Below are 25,260 nucleotides of genomic sequence, written 5' to 3'. Positions count from 1 at the left end.
CTCTACCCCAACCTTCCCACTCCAATGTACCCCACCCCACTCTAACTCCAATCTACACTACTCCAATCTACGACAATGTACCCCACTGACATCTACTTAATATTCTCCACTCTGCCCCAATCCACCCCACTCCATTTAATTCTACCTGAATCTACACCACTCCAATCTACCACAGTGTACCCCACTGCACCCTACCCAGTCTATCCCACTCCACCCCAATCTAGCCCGCTTCACTCCAATTTACCTTGCTTCAATCTAACCTGCCCCACCCCAATCCAATCTACCCTACCCCAATCTTCCTCACCCCAATCCAATCTACCCTAGTCTACCACAGTCCATTCCAGCCCAATCTGGCCCTCTCTACTACCACAATCTACCCCACTCCAATGTACCCAACTCCACTCCCGTCAAGAACAATCCACCTACTTAATCTACCCACGCCTCTTCAATCCACCCCACCCCAATCCAATCCACCCCAAATCCATTCTACTCCACTCTACCCACTCTGCTCCAATCTACCCACTCTACCCCACTCCCTTCTCCCCCACCTCACCTCAATATACCCCAATCCAATCTACCCCAATCCTCCACATCCCACTCCACTCCACACAACTAACCATGAACAGCAGCCCCACTGGTGTACAGCATGGTTAAATCACATTGCCAAAGCTAATAGCTCTTGCATAGGGGAAACCTATTGGTTTTGCTAATGCCTATTATTTAATTAGTTTCATGCTTACATTGATTATAATTTTTACACTTTTCAAACTATTCTGTTAAGCATTTTTTAATATTAATAAAGATGCCTTGGTTGAGATACTCTCCATTTCTGGTTGTGCCCACCCCTTTTCACCATCCTGGGTCTGCTTCCTTTAACCACTTGGCTGCTAAGGCCCCTTAGTCTATATAATGAGATTTCCATTGAAATGAATGGGAGGGGCATGACGAGTTACCCTTGTCATTAGCAGCCAAGTGGTTAATGGGAAAATTTATGAGAATTTATAATAAAATAATTACAAAAATTCCTTTTTTTAACTCTTGCTGATCAATATATCCGGATTCTAATTGCCAGATGCACTGCAGTATTAAAGTGAAGGTATACGAGCTACCATGAAACAAAGCTTTAAATTCCTATTAGAGAGGTTTGCCACCTGCTTATCTTTTTCCTGCTTTTACCTTTAAAAGGAGATGATTGAAAGGGGTTTTATATCAAATGTTTTTGCATTATATTGACATTAACATAGAAACATCTTTCTCAGGTCTCGATCTCCCAGCAACCCGCAAGGGTGACAGGGAAACACTGGAGCTGGATTTCTCGGCAGGAGAAAAGATTGCGTCTCTCTCAGTGCGTCAGCAGGGAGGGTCGGCTTCCTTCGGCACTCGCATCAGCATGGCATCGGGCAAGTAGATAGCCGATCTGCTCCAAACCACCGTGTGTTGCTTAAGGCGGATTCTGGTACATTTATACCTGGAAGGTGCCGAGTTTGACGTAAGTTTGGACATAAGACGTCACTAAGAACTCGAAGTTCTTTCAGGACTCCAGGAGTTCTAGGACAAATCAATACAGAAGCAAGGGGAATGCCCGGGCTGCTGGAGGCTTGGTTTGTTTAAGAACGCGTTGTGCTTTCTAGGAGTCTATGGGAGTAGCCTTGCCGTATTTGGACTGCATTGGCTATGTCTTAATATGGGTAGGATTCTCATGCCTATATGAGGGTATGATTTAATATAACCACATAAGGGCATGAAATCTGGAATATTTACTAGAGTCCTAGAATCATCTACAACACCCACTCCACGTATAATGTCCATCATTACTAAATACTAAGCAATGTTTAAGCATGTGTTTTCCATCCCACCCCAAAATACATAAAAATGCATTTGAAATGGTATATACACGAAAACGAGTATTATACTGTACGTTTTCAAGCAGTGGTATCATTCAGATAATGCATATATTGTACATTTAGAATGTTGATTGTATGAATCACGAAATTTACATTTATGAAATGGCTCCTAATACAGAAGAGAAGGTCGAGACCATTTCATCACATAGTTATACAAGACTGTACATGTGGTAGAGACTAAGTATAAATATCGTCTCTAGAGTTTCTAAAAATAGAAATCTTGTTCTCTAAGAATAGTTCTACTTTAAGCAGAGTATCATGTGCCAAAAAGGTAAATATTTTGGGAACTGGAAAAAAATCAATTTTGCTCTCTGGGGAAAAAAAAATAGTTCCAAAGTTTTTAGGTTCTGTTTACCAAAACTGAAAGCCGAATTCAGAGTTCAGGGAACGCTTTGTGCTCGTGTTTTCAAAAGTTATTCTCGTTGTTAGGAAAAAACATTAATTCAGATAGCTGGCAAAAAATTTGTCTACAACAGTAGATGAAAGTTGGACCAAATCCGAAAAAGTGGAAATAGTGCATATGTGAGATGCATTACCGTCAGCGTTATCTGGAACAGCAATGTTCACAGAAGGTTGTACCTGTGTGCCGCTTTCATCTCGTACCTCACCGCCACCTAATCGTAATGGTGAGGTCTCAACGAATGCCGTCATCAGAATGGGTAGCTGCTGGGGACAACACGTTGCAAGAGCCGTTACCGAACCAAGCAAAGTATCGATATCCATAGGTACTGCTGATGGAAGTGTGAAACAGACGTCTAACACGCATTCTTCTCCGCATAGCAGGCATCGTAGAACAGGTAAGATGCAATCTTGCCAGATTGGTCTGAATGAAAGAAACCAGGTAGTATTCAGATCTCTTAGACGAGCCAAGCCGAGGACTTTAGTAATCCGCTCTCGGTATTGTATTGCTAGGATCGTGTCTTCCATTGTAGCCTGAGTTTTGTCTGGGACTTGAGTTGCCATATCGAAGCAGAAGGAACAAAAATAAGATTCCTGCTACGAGTCCCAAGATGAGAGGCAGGCCGCCGAACACAGAGTGCACGAAATTCGGGAAGATGCTTAGGGCTGCTTCAAAGGGTGCTAACAGTCCCGAAAAAATTGTCTTAAACACATGTGCGATGCCACTGATATCAGTCAAGTTTAAATTTGGCTTAACGTTTCTACGAAATGTACGGGGCAATTTGTCGATAATAATGTACCTATCTCTGCTGCTGTCCTTGCAGCAGGTCATACGTTTCTCTAGACGAGGTTAAAGGCACAGTTGTTTGTTAAAGAATAGACTTCATTCTGCTTAAAGTATCAATTCGAATAGAAGAGATATTCAAAGAAGGCCATATTGCTGCCTCCATGTCTAGCTTGTTGTTTGGATACAATACTTGCATACAACAAGTGACCCTGGAAGTAACGCTCACGAGATAGGCCGTTCCTGGAACCATGCCACAACAGCTGTGGTCACTTATTAGAACGTTGCTGCCGTTGGAAAGCTGTCTGAAAAAAGGCTCTATCTGTGTAGCAGGGGTGCCGTGCAAGTGGCATGAAAGGTTATTTGATGAACCTTCGCAGGCTCCGTGTAAGTTAATTCCTTGACACAGAAGTGTAACGCTTAGTGAATTTTTACAGTTATTACCACTAAGGAATACCTCTTTTTTGCCCCCACTTCAACATCTATGTGTGTAAGGCAAATTCCAGGTTGACTTGATGTACCCTTTACCCAACCTTTCATACAGGCCTGCTGGTATATACTTTTGGCAATATTGAAACTGAAAAGTCGTTATCGGAATTGTAATGGTGCCATGTATTATCCATTCAATGACAGGTCTTTCGGAGACTGTCAATGGTAATCTTTCTAGGTTTTCAATGCTCACACCGTATAGTCTGCCCCTCTTTGTGCCAAAGAGATTTGTTTATCAGTAAGGTTATAGATAGAAAATAATGACGTTGTGTTTATCAGACGCCATGGCACGTAGCCTGAACGCAGATTTTGTAACATCCAGCCTAACTGTACAATAGAACGTAATTGGGACTGGCCATGTTGTAACATTAGCATATCCTGTTCTATTATGTCAATAGCAGATGATACAATGCTGTCCAGTGAATAAATTCTGGAGGACAGAGTCGTTAACCCGTTGTCCACTACAGACAGTGATTTTTCCAAATTAATACGATCAATTTCTCGTATTTTTCTGCAGTTTCAATTTGCATTACTTTCCAAGCTTCATTGTAAGCTGCGTTTATACCGGCGTATATGAAACGTTTTTGACACTGTTTGGGAGGTCCCAGTAAGAAATCTCGCAAGTCAGCACCTTCTTTAAGTAAAGTCAAGTGTTGCTTAATTTCAGGTAGTATGGATTTCTGTAGCCATTCAAGGCATAGTTTTCCTACACTATAGGTTGTTATTATCCCTGGATGTTGTCTCTGGGAATATCTTGGGTCTGGCCTATTCTGTTTGAACCCCTGTGTTTTGTTCAGGAATCTATCTTGACAGTTATTAGTGTCTGTGGGCCAGATCAACCATTTGTTCCAATTAGGAAGTGTACTGTTATATTTTAAAATATGGGATACGTCTATCTCTACTTCTGTAGTGCTATTACTATCAGGTATCAGTTTTGGTATAGACGGTTTGTTTAAGTCCTTTATCCTGGCTAGGCCAAGACAGGTCGTTTGTTGAATGGTGTCATTCAGGAACATTATTTGATCTGGGATCATGCAGGCTCTGAATAATGATTCTAAACCTTGTACCTGCCATTCTTTTGTACCCCAAACTGTTTTTGTCTCAATGTTGTTTTTCCAAAATTCAAAACCAGACGTAGACATTTTTTCATAAAATTTTTCAGAATAAATCGTTTAGTTTTTGTCAACATGTTTTTCATTCCTGTCTTATTCATATTTTTAAAATAAAACGTTTCTGGATCAGTGATATTAAACCCTGAAAAGTATGGGAATTTTCCATAAAATGTTTTTGAGCTGCCTTTTGGCGGAGTTGGACAATGTTCCCATTGATTATACATAAAAACATTTCTAGGATTTGCTGATTTATGCAAATAATGATGCCCATAATGATTATAACAATATATTTCTTCATAATTTGATGAACCTTGTAAATATTCATGTTCTGTAGATTTAGCTGAAATTTCTAAATCTGACCTCATATTGTTAATATTTTCAAAGTCCCAATCATCAGATCAGAGAAAGTACTAGGTGATCTTATCTTATCTTATCTTATCAAAGTTTAATAAAGCGCTCGCACACCCAAGGGTTTCATGGCGCTATCCAACAGGGCACTAACACTACTGTAGAGGTTATCAAACATTAGGCCATAGCCTGGGTAAACAGCCATGTCTTTAAAAGCTTCCTGAATGGAAGGAGAGCAGTGCAGGAACGAATTTCCAAGGGGAGGGAGTTCCACAACTTGGGAGCGAGAGTGGCGAACCTGCAGCCTCCCTTGCGTGAAAGCTTATAACGGGGAACAATCAGGAGAGTTTGGGACGCAGACCGAAGACTACGGGAAGGGGTGTATCTGAGCAGAAGTTTCTGAATAAACTTAGGGCTGCGAGCGTATAGGGATTTGAAAATAATACAGGCCAATTTAAAGGTGACGCGGTGGTGAATCGGGAGCCAGTGGAGTTGCCTCAAAAGGGGTCTGGCTGACTGCCATCGCGGGAGGCGGTGAATGAGTCGAGCCGCCTGATTCTGTGCTGTCTGAAGACGCCTGCTGAGTGTAACGGGAAGGCCAAGATAGATGGCATTGGCATAGTCTAAATGAGTCAACACTAGTGCTCTTACTACCTGGGTCAGAGCTGATCGAGTGAGCATCTGACTGATCTTTTTTATTTTCCGCAATTGGAAAAAGCAGGTGGACACAACTGAGTTGACCTGTGGTTTTAAAGAGAGCTCACTATCAATGAGCACCCCTAGGCTTTTGACTGATTTAGACGGAACAGGAGGGGAGCCCAATTTAGATGGCCAATAGTGAGGGCCCCAGGAAAGATGACTGGTACCAAACAAAACCAGTTCCGTTTGCCCGGATTTAACTTGAGTTGGTTCTCGTCCATCCACTGGCAGATGTGGAGCATGGTATTCTGAAATTGGTGGATCGAGTCAGGGGAATTATCAATTGTGAAGGTGAGTTGCAGATCGTCTGCGTAATTAAAAGTGGTAACTTTAAAAGATTGAAGAGACTGAAGCAGAGGAAGCATATAAATGTTGAACAAAATGGGTAACAATGAAGAGCCCAGGGGGACTCCACAGGTGGTATGGAGTTTGTGAGAGGAAAAAGGGGGTAAGATGACCGCCTGGGAACGGTCGCGGAGAAAGGATCTAATCCAATCATGGGCCAGGCCGCAAATGCCCGCGGATCTGACACGGTCGAGCAGAATGTTGTGGTCGACCGTGTCAAACGCGGCCGACAAATCAAGCAGAACCAGAGCCTGAGGGATTCCCAAATCTGCATTAAGACGCAGAGAGTCTAGGACCGCTACGATGACTGACTCGGTCGAGTGGGCTGGACGAAAGCCGGCCTGAGAAGAGTGTAAAACAGCAGACTGTTCGATAAAATTTGAAAGATGGGAGGTAACATGAGCTTCCAGTACCTTGGCCAGGTACTAGAGCAAAGATATAGGCCTATAGTTCGAAGGAGTGGTCGGATCCATTCCCGGCTTTTTTAAGAGGGGTAACAAGACTGCCTCCTTAAAAGATTTGGGTACTGTCCCTTGGAGCAAGGAAGTATTGAGAAGAGTTAAAGCCGGAGTTGGGAAAGCGGCAAATACCATCTTTAGTATATAAGGGGGACAGCAATCACGGGGAGAACCTGATTTTACCCTATTCAATAAGGATGTTAAAGCTGGAACGTCCAGAGGGGGAAAATGGTCCAAAGATAAGGAGTTAGAGGTGTGAGGGGGGGCAGACAGAGCAAGAGTAGTGACAGGGATACTGGATTTAATAGTGGCAATTTTGTCCAGAAAATATTGATTCAAGGTGTTGCAAAAATCTTGATTGGCAACAGGCGTAGGCTCTGTTCTACTTAGATTCAAGAGCTTTTTAACAATGGCGAAAATGTCCTTGGGATTGTTATTTGAGTGTTCAATTAGGTTACAGAAGAACTAGGTTTTAGCTGCCAGAATAGCTTTCATGTAGTCGGCACGTACGGACAGATAACTAGTCCTGTCAAGAGTGTTATAAGTTCTCCTCCATGCTCGCTCCTTTTGCCGAACAATACGTTTTTTTCTCTAAGATCAGACGAGAACCATTTATGGGCATTAGAATGGCGAATGGCTCTACATTCTTTCAAAGGAGCATGTATGTCACTGGCAGCATTGAGCCAGTCGGAGACATCAGACGCGGCTAAATTAAGGTTGGTGTTAGGGACCGGTTGAGAGTTATTGAGACTTTCCAGAAACGCTGAGGAGTCCCTGAGTACCCCATTTCCTGATAGGTCCATGTTTAGTGATCACTTTAATTTTGGGCTCTGAGGTGAGAATACTAAACTGGATCAAGAAATGATCCGACCAGATGCACGGAGAGATAATAGGTGAGGATATGTCAATATTGGTGCTCCAAATCTGGTCCAAAATATGACCTTTAACATGAGTGGCATTGTTAATGTGAGGCCGAAAATTAAGCCCAGCGAGAAGCTCCATGAGTTTGTCAGCTGCAGGGCCACCGCACTCACTGTTAAGCCAGTAATTAAAATCTCCTATAAGCAGGATGTTAGTGTAATCTGTGACCATAGAAAAAAGTTGATCACTCAAGGAGAAGGGAAAAGATGGCATGTTTTGTGGAGCTCTGTATAATAATATACATAAGAGTGGTCCAGAGCTGGAGTCAAGCTTGATAACCAAGTTGGCAACTGCAACAAGATCAAGAGATGTCATTTTAGAAAAAACAAGGTCTTTATTAATAATGGCAGTGACTCCGCCCCCTACTTTCCCTGCAGCTCGATCTACCTGAAGAATGTAATAATTGTCCGATAGGGCGGCCAAGATGTCTGGAGAAGAATTGATGTTAAGCCAAGTTTCCGTAAGAAAGAGAATGTCCGGTTTATGGCAGGTAAGGAGGAGGAAAATGTCCATTTGGTGTTTAACTAGTGACCTCGTATTAAGGTAAAAAATATTCAAATGCTGAGTTTTAGCGGAAATGGGCCTTGGTTGCAAAGATTACTGCTATTGCTGGGATAAAGAAGAAAAAGTGCTGGCAGAGGAGGATAAGATACCTAATTGGCTCAAATGCCCCATGATAACAGTGGACAGGTAACTAGCTGAACTGTGTAGATTCAGCAGACTGTCGGCGGAATTTGTTGTTAAGACGTCAGAGGGACAGGTCCCTGGGCTCGACCCGGCGCGGTCGGGCGCAAACGGGCTTGCTTTTGGCGCACCGTCGGCGCGCCCGCTGCGCACGTCCGCTGCGCGGGCGGGGAGGGGGACACATTATATACAGTCTGGCGAAATAGTTGCAGAACAACTACAGCGGCAACCCTGGGCTACTCCCAAGATGGCGGCTGCCCTCCCAGTCCCCATAGTAGCGTCAAGTCGGCTGCACGAGGAATTGAAGGTAAATGAGGAGGAGAAGGCGGGTAAGTCCGCTGAGGTACTAGAGCAATTTTAAAAGTACACAACAATTTTAAAAAACACCGTGCGATAGTGCTCCCAGCTTCCGCCTCAGGAGTGGAAAGCAACCTGTTAGTGCAACGCGCAGAGGCAAGTGCGACTTATATGCAGTCTGGCGAAATAGTTGCAGAACAACTACAGCGGCAACCCTGGGCTACTCCCAAGATGGCGGCTGCCCTCCCAGTCCCCGTATCAACGTCAAGTCGGCTGCATGAGGAATTGATGGTAAATGAGGAGGAGAAGGCGGGTAAGTCCCCGGAGGTACTAGAGCAATTTTAAAAGTATGAAAAAACAACCAATATTGTAGGGCTAGAGGGACGTTTAAAGACCAGAGCCTAAGTAATGTCCCCCAAAGGACTAAACTATACACAATAAACTTAGGGGTCTAGGAGCTGAATCAGATATTGATTCGCTAATGTTGTTCCTATGTCAGACAAGTACTATAGGAATACAAAAGTTGAATGACAGACCAAATCGCCAAAATGTGAAACACCTGAAACTGTGAGTCACCCCAGTTGTTTGGATTCCCATCAAAGTCTTGTATAGATCAATATTATCATTTGGTAATCCTTACCGGGTATTGTGTCTCTTGATCACACATCAAGAGACTTCGCAGTTATTTGTTACCACTGCGACGATTTTGCCAAACTGTTCTTGTTTTTAACCAGGAAGGGGCTAACGCCCATTAAAAGTTTATTGTTAGTTCCCTATCCTATTTTAAATCACCACTCTTATTTTTCGCACTGCACTTTTCCCATCGAATCTACATCATTTGAGATATCTGTGTGATTGTGGTCGCTACCCCGAACCATCCGAGAGGGTATGCATGTGGTCTCAATGATCAAGAGACACAATACCCGGTAAGGATTACCAAATGATAATATTGATCTATACAAGACTTTGATGGGAATCCAAACAACTGGGGTGACTCACAGTTTCAGGTGTTTCACATTTTGGCGATTTGGTCTGTCATTCAACTTTTGTATTCCTATAGTACTTGTCTGACATAGGAACAACATTAGCGAATCAATATCTGATTCAGCTCCTAGACCCCTAAGTTTATTGTGTACAATTTTAAAAGTACACAACAATTTTTAAAAACACAGTGCGATAGTGCTCCCGGCTTACGCCTCAGGAGTGGAAAGCGACCTGTTAGTGATACAAAGTCACTTAAAGAAATCTTGAATTGATGTGGATATTTCAAGAGTTCAACCGGGCCATAGATGTCGTAATCAGTAGTGTCCCACGCTACACCACCAGGTATAGGAATGGCTGTGATGTTCACTGATGATAGTTCTCTTTTTTCAATGTGAGATGATCTGTGAGGTTTTAGAACCAAGTTGATGTTCTGACTTGCTGTGTCCATTGTACTATATTTTCCATCAATCATTCTTCCCAAGCTTAGAACCAAAATAAGCCAGAGCAGGAGGAAAGGTACACCTAACACAATCCACAATTCAATCCACGGTGAAATCAGATATGTTTTCTCAAGTTAATGAAAGAGTTCTGTAATTTTGTCTTTGAAAGTTTTGTTTTCTGGCTTGTCTTCAAGTTCACTTGGATCATCAGAAAAGTCATCGAAATTGATGAAGTAGCCAGATGCAGTTCTGTCAATTGTTTGGATGGCATCAGGACTGTTATTAATCTTTATAGTTGCTTCTTCCTTTTTCATATTAGTATAATCCGAGGCTACATCATTGTAGACAGGTGTTTCTTGACGAACTGTTGCAATTTGGGTTTCAAGAGGCACAAGTTCCATGGCTTTGTTGCATAGTCCTTTTTTATTCACTGCAGGTTTATCGAATGTGATTAGTCTCTCAGTTTGAACCTCTTGGATTGTAGCAAGGTTTGGTCTTCTGCTACTTCTTGGGAGTCCACTGGGCCTACTACTTAATATTGGCCACATGGTTGTGGTTTTACCAGGTCGATTGATACAACTCTGTTCTCCTTTTTACCAGCAAGGGGCGGTAGTACGACTGATCTTGTTCCGCTGATAGCTAAGACAGGTACTGCTTTTCTGTAAGAAGGCCCAAATTCCTTCTTTACCGCGATCTTTTCTCTGACCAGATCCCCAATCTTTGGAATCCAGACAGGTCTTGCTGGGACAGGTGGATTTTCTTCAGTGGGCTTTGGCTTTAGCTTTGTGTTACTTAGACTTTTTCTTGTTTCATTCAAGTCCTGTAAAACAGCCAAACGATCTTTGATATCAAACGCTTTTTGTTCCACCACTGAAGTCTGACAATCGAGATCTTCAATTATCATTCTTGTACCAAACAAAAGTTTATACGGAGTGATTACACCCAGAGAATTTCTTGGCAGATTATTAAGACTACGTTGGACACTTATTAGATGTTTGACCCACCCATCACCCAAACCTAATACCCTCGCTGTTATAGATTGCTTTATGTCACGTTTTTTTCTTTCCACTACCGCATTTCCCTCAGGATGGAGAGGACTAGAGTACCGCAATGCTATGCCCAAGCTGGTCATGGCCTCCTTGTAAGCTCGAGAGCTAAACGCAGGACCCTGGTGAGAATGTAGCATGCCAATTGCGTATTTGCCGATAAAGACTCTCAAATCTTTTTATAACAGTTATGGCGTCAGCCGAGCGCTGGGGCCACATCCAAATGAATCTCGTCTTAATATTTATGGGATCGCATTTGTCCTGTCGGACGCCTGCATGTAGATAGTCTAATGCTGTCTAATAGAGGTGTCTGGGCTGGTCGTACTGTGCTAGAGTCTGATATCTGGTCCGGGTCATAACTGCGATCTCTATTGCAGTCCTGACACTCCATTGCAAAGTTATAAACTTGCACGCTCATTCCCGGCCACCAGTATCTTGATTGCAATTCTATTAGAGATTTCAGGATCTCTTGGTGCCTCAGACCCATTCCCATGTGTGCTTCTTGAATCAAGAAGACTCTCCGGTTCGTGTTTAGAATTACTCTATCCCCCACTCCAGGGATTTGAGCAAAAGGAACGGAGTTCGCATCGATTATGTATGTATTTATTTCCGAGTGGATATTTCAGAGGTAACGCCGCATAATTGCCTTCCATAGAGGCTTTTACTGCAAGTAGCGTTTCACCATCTATTTGTTTTTTAGAACGCTTTTTTGTAGCTACGAAAGCCGGTTGACCAGCTGCCGCTGTGGCCTTATTAGCCAATGAATTCCCTGCAACGTGAACGCCATCACGTTGAAGACTCTGCGTATGTATCACATGAGTCTTCGTAGTTCTTTCTGTAAAAGAACTACTTGTTCCCAAAGCTTTTTATGCTTTATTGTGCCACCTATTTCATCTTTGTAACCATTTTCACTCCAGGTCTGCATGGAATTATTGTAAGATTCGACGCAGTAATGCGAATTGCACACTATTAGTGTGGGGAATTCGCGATCTGCATTTTCAAGCGCCATCTTAAAAGCATTTAGTTCAGCTCACTGAGCTGTACAGTTTCTGAGTGATTCAGTTTTAGTGATTAACGGTCTAAATTTACCTATGCGCCAGCGACCTTTTACAATCGCGCACGCAGCATTGTAAACTTTTTTATCCACAACGTAGTGTTGTGCCAATCTGTCTGTGTAGATTACACAGGTGTATTGTTCCAGAGGTAGAATTTCAGCTGGCAGAGGACATTCCTATTCGTATTGGAGGAATTCTTGTGTTTTTAAGTTAAGATCAAATTTGTATACTACGTCTGATGCAGCAAGAGAATTAACCCATTGTATCCATCTCAGATGTAATGCTGTAGCGTTCGGAATGCTTGCTCTTGTTACTACTTCTAGGGCAGGTATCGGTGTAACGATTATTATGCGTTAACCTTGTGCCAGGACTCTTTCTTTTGCTACAGCAGTTTGTACCGCAGTTAGAATTTTTTCAGTGGAACTGAATTTCATTTCAGCTTGTGTGTACAAGTGTGATTTGTAAGCTATTGGTACCGTTTCTCCCTCATTAGAGGTTAGGTATGTAAATCCGCATCTTCCTGGGATGACTCAGATTACAAGGTTGCGTTCGTTCGCACATGTTTGCAGTTTTGTTTTAGTTAACATGTCTGTTTGTAATGATCTTAAAATTTCTGTGTGTTTCTGAGTCCAATTAATTGATTTGAAATCAGGTTTTATTAGTTCGTAGAGCGGTTTAACCCTCTCTGCATAATTTAGAATGTAAGTTCTTCCGAAGTTCAGGAAACCTAGAATTGATTGTAAGTTTTTCAGCATTTTTGGAGCTTGTAGTACTGCACACTTCTCTAAGAAGTTGTCTGCTAGGCTTTTGCCTTCACTTGATAACTCATATCCTAAAAATAGGACAGTGAGGTGGGCAATTCATGACTTTTTAAAGTTAAATTTGTTCCCTTCAGATGCGAACCCAAGTATTATGGTGTTCACTCTTTTCAAGTGTGTTTCCAGGTCATCGTCTGTTAGATAGATATCGTCGACATAGGATAATGCCTCATCATCATACATTTGTAGTAACTCTGTTACTCTGGCTGAAAATAATCCTGGGCTATTCTTGAATCCTTGTGGGAGACGACAAAATTGCTTTTTGGCCCCCATACTGGAGAAAGCGGTCAAATACCTGCTTTCTGGTGCTATGTTTTGACGGAAGAAACCATTTGAAATATCTAATGTCGTTTTATATTTTTTGCGCATGATGTTATTCATCAGTGCTGCACTGTGTGAATTTTGTACTGCAAATGTTTTGCAACAAGAGTTCAGTGTCTGTAGTCCAATACTAGACGATATGAATTGTCTGGTTTGGAGACAGGAAACAAAGGATTGTTCATTTGTGAGGTGCATGTTTCAATCTCCCCCTGGTACTTAAGTTGATCTAAGATCTCCCTGACTTGTTTTTTTAGCTTCTTGCTTAACAGGACACTGCCTTTGTGCAGTAGGTTGATTTTTTAACTGGATTTTATGGTGAGGAGAATCCTCATCCCATCCTACATGATTTTTATATAATGCAGGTGCTTGGGCCACTGCCCATTTTCTAGCATACGTGTATATTTTATGAATTGGAATGTGATTTGAGAAGGCAGGCATAATCATTTCTTCGCCATGTGGGCACTCCCTGACAAACTCTGGTGGCCAGTCCTTTTCTGCTAGAAGGATATCATAACCTTTAGATAGGTTCTCCCAGAAGAGATCTCTAATTTTCCTAGTTGTATCCCCCTCTATTCGTTATTTCATATAATTTATGGGGCACACTAACTCTGGTATCTGCAGTTTCCACTTGAATGTATTCATTCGTGTCCACTGTCTCCAGAAGATTCATTCTAGCATTGTCTGGGCCCATTCTCCGTTCTTGAGTTGTCCTAAGAATCCTCGGCAAGTTTTACTTTAATACTGGCTACCTTCTTTTTGGGAAACTGTAAATTTTTACTTTGATGAGCAGGTTCTTTGTCTTTGAACTTGACGCGCTCTTCTTTATGTTCTGACCATCCTCTTCTTTCCGATTTCTGTGAGGAAGTCTGAAAAGATCGAGAGGGATGTGTATCAATATCTTGATATCTGTCAGGTTTTCTCAAATTTTCCCTATTTCTAAGGTTATATCTTTTTTCAGAGGGCTCCAGTTGTGGAGACTTGCCCCCCCGTTCTGAAGATCTATCTCTCCGTTGGGGAGACCTTCCTCTCGTCTGAAACTGTTTTTCTCTTGGAGAGGTCTGTTTATTACCTTCTCACTTCTTCTTTTGAGTTATTAAATTATTTTTAATGAAAGTTTTTTCAGGATTTTCTGTTAGTTGTGGTTTTAGTGGTTTACCACCCAAACTGTCTCTACCTAATTCTTCATAGGATTTTTCAATTATTCTGGCAAGTTCAAAAGGTTGTTCTGTTATATCTGTTTCTTTTAATTTTTGTCGGTTTGCCACGGATGCTGCTTCTCCTTTTATGTTGGCTAGTAGTATAGCCAAGACTTGCTTAATGTCTTTCAGTAATTTTATTCCTAGATTTAAAGCAGGCTCTGGACCGTATTCATTTTGAATCTGTCTTAGTACGTCTGGTATAACGCCCATAGACGGAACACCATGTGTTTTTGTGTAGATTGAAGCAAAGACTGTTCCCCGAGTGTCACCGTCCTCCACATGTGGTGCAATCCCCATTGGTAGGCAGATAGTCAGAATTCTGTGTTTTTCATGAGGGGTAGTATCAGGAAATATTGCCTCTATTTGAGTAATTTTTTGAGCTAACCAAAACGGAATTCGTTCCCGTTTTGCGGGTAATTTACCAATGACTGATTGCATAGTCTGTGGTGTGATTTTATTTGTGTTCCCCTAGTGAGGGCTGTGCTGTGGAACTTTTATTGCTGGTTGGACTGTTAAAGTCCGCATGACATATTGTACCAATTGTCTATGTATTTTAATTAGTTGTTTTAGTTGAACTAAAAGTTCTCTGTCTGATATTTCTTCAATGTCAGGATGTGGTGTATAGCTGGCTAGAACCGGCCATGTGACTCCTGCTCCTGGTAATGTGATTTTGATGTTTTAGGGTGCCATTAAACCAGAGCTGATGCTCCTGGTAAGTTAGTGGAATTTCAACGTCCTCGAAAGTAACGTATTCCGTTGGAGGTTCCCCTGCTTCGTAGTAGTGGAACTCGTGTGTTACTGCATTTGCTGCTGGAAAATTTATCCAAGAATAGAATACCTCTGTCTGCCGACATTCATGTGCCTCTAACACAAATATGACTGTACCACCTCTCGATGATACACCATTTTCTATATGTTTTATGGTACACTCTTCCTTACATTAACCGGGATGATTATTGCATCCAGGTCATTTTCATTAGACCCTGTAACGTCAAAACCCGGTTGATTTGCATCTACTGCAGCTCCACCAGTTTCGTTGTTGTCGCCGTTAGTTGACATTGTTTAATGAAAGTTTGCCGAGCAAGTTTCAAGGAAACAAAGATTAGGTGCACAATATTTTGGAACACTGTATCCTTCAACGTTGATTAAACCGAAAACTATTACATAGAATCTCTTCCTACTAAGTTCTGGTGGATATTAACCTTTTTACTCACTCCAGACGTCTATCTGAGTTTTTACAGGAAAAAGGGGTCTGTGTGAAAAGCACGACTGAGTTAATCTAGTATCTAGCGTTAAATTATCGCCTTACCAAACGTTGGGCGCCATGTGCCATGTATTGTAGTTCCTATATTCCCAATAGGCTCTGCGCATTGGAATAACATAAACGACAGTGTAGACGTAGGACTGAGGTCAACTAGGTCTCTATTGAATATGTTAGACCTAATTATGAATGCCAGCTAGCTCAGAGGTCACTAGAAACTTTCTCGAGTGAACAGAAAGGTATTAACTTTCCTGAATAGACAAGAAGGGATTAGTTTCTGACAACCGCATAAACATGAAAACTTTGCTCCCCCAGAATAAGGAGTATATCTCCAGAGTCGCGGAAACAATAGATAGCTATTTCAGTCAGTCAATCGTGCATGCTTAGTTTCACCAGAAGTGCAGAGAAATAGAGAGACGGGCGTTTTCAATAAAAGGTTATTTATTGAGCAGTCTACTTTCTCATGCAAGAGAAGTGAATTGCCACAATTGCAATACTTGTCATAAAGTAAAGTGAGTACATTAAAATGAGTATTAAGAAATAATACTGTAAAAGCATTTATATGGTTTCTAAGCCATGAGATACTTAAAATGGATAAAATACATACAATGATAAAATAATGACTAAACGTACTCAACTGGTGTTTCTAAGATACGCCTACCCCGGTGTACCTAACCTAAGCCTATTACAGGGAAGGAGTAGATGAGTTATAGTTTTTGCCAAGAATCTGAATCAAGAATTCTCTATGGGTCTATTCAGCTCCATACCTTGGTTATAGAATGAAGGAGGTCTTGTATCTCTTTCTCAGGACTCGATCTCCCAGCAACCCGCAAGGGTGACAGGGAAACACTGGAGCTGGATTTCATGGCAGGAGAAAAGACAGTGTCTCTCTCAGTGCATCAGCAGGGAGGGTCGGCTTCCTTCGACACTCGCATCAGCAGGGCGTCGGGCAAGTAGATAGCCGATCTGCTCCAAACCACCGTGTGTTGCTTAAAGCATATGCTGGTATATTTATATCTGGAAGGTGCCGAGTTTGACGTAAGGTTGGACATAAGACGTCACTAAGAACTCGCAGTTCTTTCAGGACTCCAAGAGTTCTAGGACAAATCAATACAGAAGCAGGGGGATTTCCCGGGCTGCTGGAGGCTTGGTTTGTTTAAGAGCGCGTTGTGCTTTCTAGGAGTCTATGGGAGTAGCCTTGCCGTATTTGGACTGCATTGGCTATGTCTTAATTTGGGTAGGATACTCATGCCTATATAAGGGTATGATTTAATATAACCACATAAGGGCATGAAATCGGGAATATTTACTAGAGTCCTAGAATCATCTACAACACCTTAATAGTTTGAAAATTAATAATAATCTGTCTATATTGTGAAGTCAAATGTTCTTCATGTTAACTGTATGTATTGATTTGTTGAATCGCTTCAATTTTGAAATTTGATTCATTAGATAGCGCTTTATGGGTCCATGAAATAAGGAAAAGCACTAACATTAAACAAATAGTTTTTAACCCAGTTCATGCTACTTCATAGTATTTTGTTCTATTTTTAGATAATAGCTAAACAGGACTTTTTGTAAAAAGTACACATTATGCTCCTAATTTTTTCAAGCAGTTTCATATTTGTGTTTATCGCGTTCATCCACAGGTATATATTTTCAGTTTGTGTAGTTGTAATTAACGTGTCAGTGATTGAAAACCATTTTTGCGCTAAAACATTTGAGTGATTTGTTTTTTCAGTTGTTAGTTGTTCAGCTCCATTTATCGAAAATGGAGAAAAAACATCTGGCTTTGGAATTGGGCCTTTCAAATACCAAGAATCTGTTACCTTTGTATGCAAAGAAGGCTTCTACATGAACGGAACTGCTCGGGTGGAATGCGATGAAAACAATAATTGGTATCCTGCGTTGCCAACATGTGTCTTTGGTGTGCGTGAGTATCCACAAAACCAACCTTTTCTATGTGTTTGTATAAAAATGTAAACTAATTTAAGTAACAGCTAGAATGATTAAAGTAGTTTGTAAGTTAATCCTGAGAAAGTTCTGAGAAACATTATGGTGAAAATAGACAACACCTGAATACCTGTGTCATATAACCTCTAAATGTGAAGTTGCTTTGCTGGGAGCTAACTTATTTTGATGGCCACTTTTTATGTTGGGCTGTGTGTAAGGTGCTGAGACATTTATGTAGGTTATGGGGAATAGTGACCTTGCTATTTGCATACTTTTAGGTTTGGGTTAATGAATGAAGCTTCAGCAACCTTTTATTTATTTTGAGGGTCAATTTGGAATAAATTATGCAGAAAGCAAACCCAATATCAGGCCGCTAAACCAAAATAACAAATTGTTTTCCAACATGTATTAGACTTCTACTTCAAAATGACTGAAAAGGTCAATTAAATAACAATTTATTTAATAAAACACCCATCCAGCCTTAATAACCGAATGACCTTTTTATCCTAGCATTAATATAATTCACACATTTCACTATCACTCTATCTACTGAAAACGTTGGTTAGTTGGTGACCTTACCGGCTATATCCAGCCATGCAGATGTAATTAATCTTCTAACTATTGGCATACTCCCAAACAGTAGCCTTGGTTGGTCTTAGTTACATGTATTTACATGTATTTGGTTGCTAGAACCTATACTTCTCATAGCGAGCTGTACAGATATCATGACAGGTTTGCCTACTAGGTCTATCAAGAAAAATGCTATTTTTATCAGCAAAAGAGATGTGTTCACTTCCCCTAACGCCCTTAATCATTTCCTTCGTAGCTACTCCAGCAGTAGTCATTAATGGACTCTGGGACATGTTAAATGCATTGTACTGAATGCCTGTTTTTGAGGGTCACACAAAGGAGCATCCATAAAGCTGATAACAGAATTTAGGCACATCATAAATCATGTGTTGGTGGTACATACTCATTTTAGGAATTGTAGTGTATTCTTAGGTGATCTTATCCTGCGTAAAATGCTGATCCTCTGCTGGGATTTGATTAGCTAACCGTTTTCTCCCTTTTAGAAGTTATGGAAGTGCTACACAAGCTACAATGAGAGCATATTTTCTGTAAATTCACACTATCTTCATCAGCCATAAAGTCTGGCATACTGAGTAAAATATGTACTTCCAACAGCAGCCCCCTTTCCTCAGTTATTCCTCCGTGTTCTAATGAATGAGTAGAGCACTAATATTCTTATTTATAATAAACGGGTGGGACACCAAAAGCAATCTTGATGAACTAAAAGCTGTAAAGCTGAACACATTCCATCTAGAAATTACCAAAATGAAGGTTTTTTTAATCATAGAAAATATGGTTAGTGCTATAGAAAGAAACATTTGTTTCAGAAAAGGGGCGTGATTCTGTTATCCAGTATTGGGGTATCTTTGATAGATTCACATGCTTAGAATCATCCCCGTTGACGAGGTGGGAGTCTCGAGGTACAATAAAACATATATATTATAGTCATAATAACATTATACCATAGGCTACAGTGTAAGGAAAAGTCACTTCAATAGCCTATCTGTCTTTTTGTAAAAAGAACCAAACTTGGAAACCAGCCAATCAGGCAGCAGCACCCTCTAGAACCATCCCCACAGAGAGGCAAACCTCAGATTTTCTACCGCACCTCGTGTGTTAGGGAGTCTCTCTGAGCTCTGCTCAGTTTTTTCCTTTGGCCTTTATTTCTGAGAGAGGAATATGTCTGATTCTAAGAAGAGCTTATTTTTGGCCTGTTCTTCCTGTGGGAAGAAAAGACTTCACTTCGAAGATCCACACAAAGAGTGTATTTATTGCCTCTTCCCAGTACACAAAGTCAAAGACTGCAGGATCTGCAGAACCTTTCCTGCAAAGACTTTGAAGGATCGTGAAGGACGCCTGCTGGTTTGGCTGGAGAAATTGAAGTCATCTGAAGGGGTTTCTGTAGGTGAAGAAAGCCAAGTGTCCTCCCCATCGCCAAGAAAAGAGATAGATCTGGAGATCCTCCTGAGAAAATGACTAAGACCTTAAAAACTTTGCCTTCTGAAGCAGGTCAGTCTGTCAGGAACTTTAGCATTGCCACTATTGGAGTTCCCAAACCAAGCAGGAGGACCTGTACTACCTTTAAAACCAAACAGGTAAATGTTTGGTTTCCCTGTCCCAGTTAAATTGACTTAGCAATCTTGTAAATAGCGCCCCTTGTATACTGTGTCTCATTCCCTTCCTAAGATGGCCGCTGCGGTGGCCCTTGTTTCTCTGTAGAGTAGTGTAGGCTAGTGTATCTGGGAAGTGCGCGAGTTAGTAACTGCGCACTTCAACAAAGGATTTTCAAGAAGCCACAGCGGGATTCTGTAGCTCCGCGTTATCATTCCAGACGGGAGTTACAGAGTCCTTTCCTGTGTAATTTCAGTTATTTCACGAAGGCTTATTAGTCTTTGAGTTTCGAGCAGCATTCTGCTTTTTCCCGCATTCTCCGTTTTTTGGGGTTCGAGTTTCGTGCTCGGAGTCTCGAGTAGAAACTTCTGAGGAGACTTCAAAACAGCAGTAAGAGAATTCAGAAGAAGTCTGTTTGAACTCCGTGCTGCAGTACTGGAAGCTGAGCGAGAACTTAATTGAAGCAACAGGAGCATTAGCGCTTCAGTCAGTAAGTGAACTTTAATTCTGAGCAGCGTCTACGGAAGAAGCGTTTCCTGTCAGGAGCTGAACTATTGTTTAAAGGCAGCAGCAAGAGTAAATTAGAATTATTCTGCAGCGTAGTCCATTCCAGCAGCGAACAGTCCTTTGGTATTTTCCTTTTGCGCTTTACCTATTCTTACCTGTCCTCCCCCTGTCCCTTCCCTGTACCTTTTTGCGTGCCATAAGGATTCAAGGACTAGAGACTCTTGGCTACATTGCAAACTTTTGGATAACCATAAAGAACCCCTTTCAAGACTGCTGCAGGAGGTTTTTTCAGGTATATAATAAATAGATAAAATAGATACCAGGAGTCCATAGAAAGATAAATATAAATATGTTAATGTAGTTCTCCTTACCTTTTCAGATAGACAGCTTCCTGCTCAACATAATACCCATACACGAAGAGTAGCTATTGCCTTGAGCACCACTGGTAGAATAAGCTTAATTATTTCACTTACAGTTATGTAAGAAGAAGTGGGTTGTTGTTTATTCTCTTCCCCATTCTGTGCATTAGGCTTTTCCACTGGGCAGAGGAACGAAGCTAATAGCGTCCAGCAGCCAGTGAGTGTAGCAGAGGATTCAAGGCGTCTCTTCTTTTCTTCCACTTCCCCTTTTCCCTTTGGCTGGTGGACTTTGCTCTTGAAGCGGGAACACTGGTTGAAGGACGATTGGGACTAGCATCGCTACTGCCTCTGCGAAGTGATTGGAGCTACTTGACACAGTCCTCCTCTCAAAAAGAGAAAAAGAAAGTCTCTTCTGAGGAGGAATCTAGAGATAAGGTGAAGGTTTCTCAGAAAACTACCTCAAAATCTCTTCAGGACCCTCCGTCGACAGCTAGAACATCTTCGTCGACAAAGAAATCACCTCAAAAGGTGAGTGGATCTTCGCGTTGAGGAAAATTATGCCTGCTTCATCGTCGAGGATTCCGGCGACGAAGTTTCCACCGTCGTTGACGAGCATTCCATCGACGTTGAGTCCACCATCGACGAGCCCACCATCCACGACGACGATACCGTCGACGAGTCTATCGTCGACGACGATACCGTCGACGAGCCAACCGTCGACGACGATGCCGTTGATGACCTCACCGTCGACTATCATTATTCCCTCGTCGGCGGTGGACGACTTCAGCCATGTGGTCGATGTCTTTTCACAACGTCGACGATGCCAACTGTTGCAGCGATTTCAGCGGAATATGAGTCGCCTTCAACATATATTTCTGCTACTTTAAGGCGTAAAAAACCCTCGTCTTTGCAATTTACGCCTATTCTGAGTTCTAAATTGTCGTCTAACAGGCAATTTTATCATGTGTCCCACATTTTACCTTTGCCTCCCAGCCATTATTTAGAGGAATCTGAAGATGATGATGATCCTTATGGGCAAGCAGGTGATCCGTCACAGCTCAGGATAAAGTATCAAGAGGAGGATGAAAAAGAAGAGTACTATGAACCATGTGAGTCGTTGAGAGAACCTCAAGAGGTTTTTCATCAAGAACCAATGGTTCAAATGCCAGCAGCTTTGCTACAAGACCTTACAGCAATGCTTAAGGACTAAAACAGTTGTGTTCCTCCACCTCCCCCTCCTCCTCCTCTGCAAGTTTCTGCTCCTGTAGAGATGCAGACTGTTACACCTGCAACACCAGTTTCTGAGCCCCAGGTGACAATACCTTCACAACTGTTGCTAGACGATGATGATAATACGGTAGCAGAGGACGGAGAGATTCCTAATTCGCCCACTACCGTGGATGAATGGGATGAATATCTGATCCCAGATCCAGCTTCACCGATTCCTCCAGCTGCAGACTCCCCTCCTGAGAACATAGAAGGGTTTCATGCCATTATGGAGAGAGCATTTACAAGATTTCATCTGACTATGCCAGTGCAAAAGACTGAATGTTTTTCGTATGATTTTAAAGACCTGAACAGAAAGACCACGTGTTCTATTCCCATAATTGATCACATATGGGAAGAGGAAGTAAAGATCATGAAAACTCCATTCTCTATTCCTGAAATTCTGCCTCGGATTGACAAAAAGTACAAGGCACCGTATGATGCCCCTGCCTACCTTACAGGTCACCCTAAAGCAGACTCTGTAATTTCTCATTTGAAGACACAATGTGCTACAAGGGACTAATTTCTGGAAACAATAAATCCTAGTTATGAGTCATATATATGTAACAGACTCAAGTGTATCAACAGAATATCACGTTAAATCATTAAATGATTTAACGTGATATTCTGTTGATAAACTGTTTGGCCATTTTGAGTAGATATGACCGTCAATTGTAGTCAGATATGTCGCCATATATGGAAGATTTGCCTGAGGACAAAAAGATAGAGGCAAGGAAGATCCTTATGGAAGGAGAAAGATCGGCTTCTGAAATCATGAATATTTCTATGGATATAGCGTCTCTTGGCTTTCGTAAACTTACCGGAGCGGCTACGTTAAGACGTCAGGGCTGGCTAAAATACACAAATTTTCGCCCTGAAATCCAAATTAAGATTCTTGATATGCCTTTTGATGGCGACCTCCTTTTTGGAAAACATATAGATTACGCTCTATAATATATAAAAAAAGGACACAGATACTGCAAGATCGTTGGGTACTTTACAGTATCCTAAAACGCCCTTTTGTGGAGCAAGGGGCAGAGGATCCTACTCCTTTCGTGGGGGTTACCAAAAGTATCAGCAACAAGGTAACCAGGGTCGTTACGGATACAATTATCAACAGCAACAACAAAACTACAGGAATCCTCCGGCAGCGGCCTATAGGCAACAAGGCAAGAGACGTCAATCTCCGGGCAGAGATTCTGCCAGAAGGCAGTGACAATCCTATTGCGCCTGCACCAAATTCGCCACTACAATTCAAAATTCCCAAAATTTCACAGTATTTCGACAATTGGAAGAAAATAACCAAGGACAAATGGGTATTGGATATCATAAAATTTGGTCACACCCTGGAGTTAACAAAATGTCCCCCTCCTCATCCACCTCTAAAGAAAAATCCACCACATCATTCTCTTCTCAGGAAAGAGGTGAAAGCTATGCTCTCAAAAGGGGCAATAGAGAGTTCCTCATTCTCAAATAGGAAAGGGATTCTATTCTCCTTTTTTCCTGATAAAGAAAAAGTCAGGAGATTGGAGGCCAATCTTAACTTGCGGGTGTTGAACAAGTACCTTCAGAAGACATCCTTTCGCATGGTAACACTCCAGGAGATTCTTCAACTTCTAGATCATGCGGATTTCGTGACAACCCTGGACCTCCAGGATGCATACTTTCATATCCCAATTCATCCCAAACATCGAAGATTTCGAAGATTCACGGTGGCAGGTGCACACTTCCAATTCAGAGTACTTCCCTTTGGCCTACGTTCGGCTCCACGAGTCTTTACCATATTCTTAGCTCCGGTAGCAGCGCATCTCAGGCTGCAAGGTGTCCAACTATTCCCATACCTGGAAGACTGGCTAATAAAGGCTCCATCCTTTCGCACTGCTTCTCTGGCAACAACAAAATGCCTGCAAGTGTTTCACTCGCTGGGTCTATCACTAAATGCCCAAAAGTCGAGCCTTTTTCCGTCTCAAGTAGTACAATTTATGGGAGCAAAATTGGACACTCTTCAAGACAAGGCATTGTTGTCCGCAGAGAGGATATGTCGCATTCTCTCTCTGGCATCAGAACTTCTAAAAAGAAAGTCTGCTTCAGTGAGAAGGATGACATTTTTGCTGGGGATTTTATCGTCAGCAATCCTGTTAGTGCCTCAAGCAAGGTTAAAAATGAGGCCACTTCAAGAGGAGCTGGACAGCCAGTGGCTCCAAATCTCGGGGTCGTTCGATGACATAGTGCAGGTGACTCCAGTTATGAAAGAAACGCTTTCTTGGTGGAGGAATTCCAAGAATGTCTCCATAGGGCTCACTTTTCAACCTACAATTCCGGATTATGTCATCACTACAGATGCTTCGCTAGAAGGTTGGGGAGCCCACCTTCAGGACCTTAGCATAAGGGGGAAGTGGTCTTCAGCAATGGCGAGAATGCACATCAATTTTCTGGAACCTCAAGCAATTTCACTAGCCCTGCAATCTTTTCTTCCCCGACTGCAAGAATCTACAGTTCTCATCAGGACCGACAACACCACTTGCATGCATTATCTAAACAAGCAAGTTGGTACGAGGTCTCACATTCTGTCCAAAGAGGCTCAGAACATCTGGAAGTGGCTTCTCTTGCACTAAATATCAATCAAGGTGGAGCATCTACCAGGAGCACAGAACACCTGGGCAGATTCTCTCAGCAGAACAACAAAGTCTTGCCACGAATGGGAACTGGATCAATCTGTTCTGGACAACATCTTTCAGAAGTGAGGCAAACCGAATCTGGATCTCTTTGCCACCAAAAGCAACCAGAAGTGCCCTTTCTTTGCAAGCTGGGAACCGGAGAAGGGTTCCTGGGGGAACGCATTCATGATGAGGTGGTCGGGAATCTTTGCTTACCTCACTTTCCTCTAATCCTGAGACTTATACACAAAATGAAGAAGGAACCATGTTGCATGATTCTGATTGCACCGAAATGGCCGAGTCAACACTGGTTCACGGAACTTCTCCTTCTCTCCAAGTACAAGCCATTGCCTGCCGATACAGCTGAATCTGCTATCCATGAACGAAGGGCAGATTCTTCACCCTTGCCCCGCTCACCTGAACTCCATGCTTGGGTCCTGTACTCACAGATTTCAAGGAGGTAGAACTTCCTCAGGAATGCAGAGACATTTTAGACAGAGCAATAGACCCTTTTACATTGCAGACCTATGCCCTAAAATGGGAAAGATTCTGTCACTGGTGCTCTAATAATAATCTACATCCGTTGGAATGTTCTCCTGATAAGGTGCTGCCTTATTTGTTGTCACTCTCTAAGTCTGGTCGAACATTTGCTTCGGCTAAATTGCATTTAGCTGCTATATCTACATACAGAAGGTCTTCGGGGATGACATCTCTTTGTTCTAATCGTCTCATTAAACAGTTCCTGAAGGGACTTTTCAGAACTTTCCCTCCTA

At 42.0% G+C, this 25,260-nt stretch overlaps 1 protein-coding gene across 7 annotated transcripts in view; it reads left to right on the top strand.

The window, feature by feature from the left end:
* Positions 1-25,260, top strand: part of LOC147712726 (membrane cofactor protein-like) — a 629,516-nt gene that overhangs the window by 313,938 nt on the left and 290,318 nt on the right. For all 7 annotated transcript variants that reach the window (XM_086923383.1, XM_086923385.1, XM_086923386.1 and 4 more), the window contains exon 6: positions 17,306-17,497. In XM_086923383.1, the coding sequence (XP_086779509.1) occupies positions 17,306-17,497 (192 nt within the window). The remainder of the gene's footprint in view (positions 1-17,305; positions 17,498-25,260) is intronic.

The sequence above is a fragment of the Lissotriton vulgaris genome, chromosome 5, assembly GCF_964263255.1.
Source record: "Lissotriton vulgaris chromosome 5, aLisVul1.2, whole genome shotgun sequence".
Lineage (NCBI taxonomy): Eukaryota > Metazoa > Chordata > Amphibia > Caudata > Salamandridae > Lissotriton > Lissotriton vulgaris.
The sequence above is the reverse complement of the archived record's forward strand: the minus strand, read 5'-3'. Positions and strand labels throughout refer to the sequence as shown.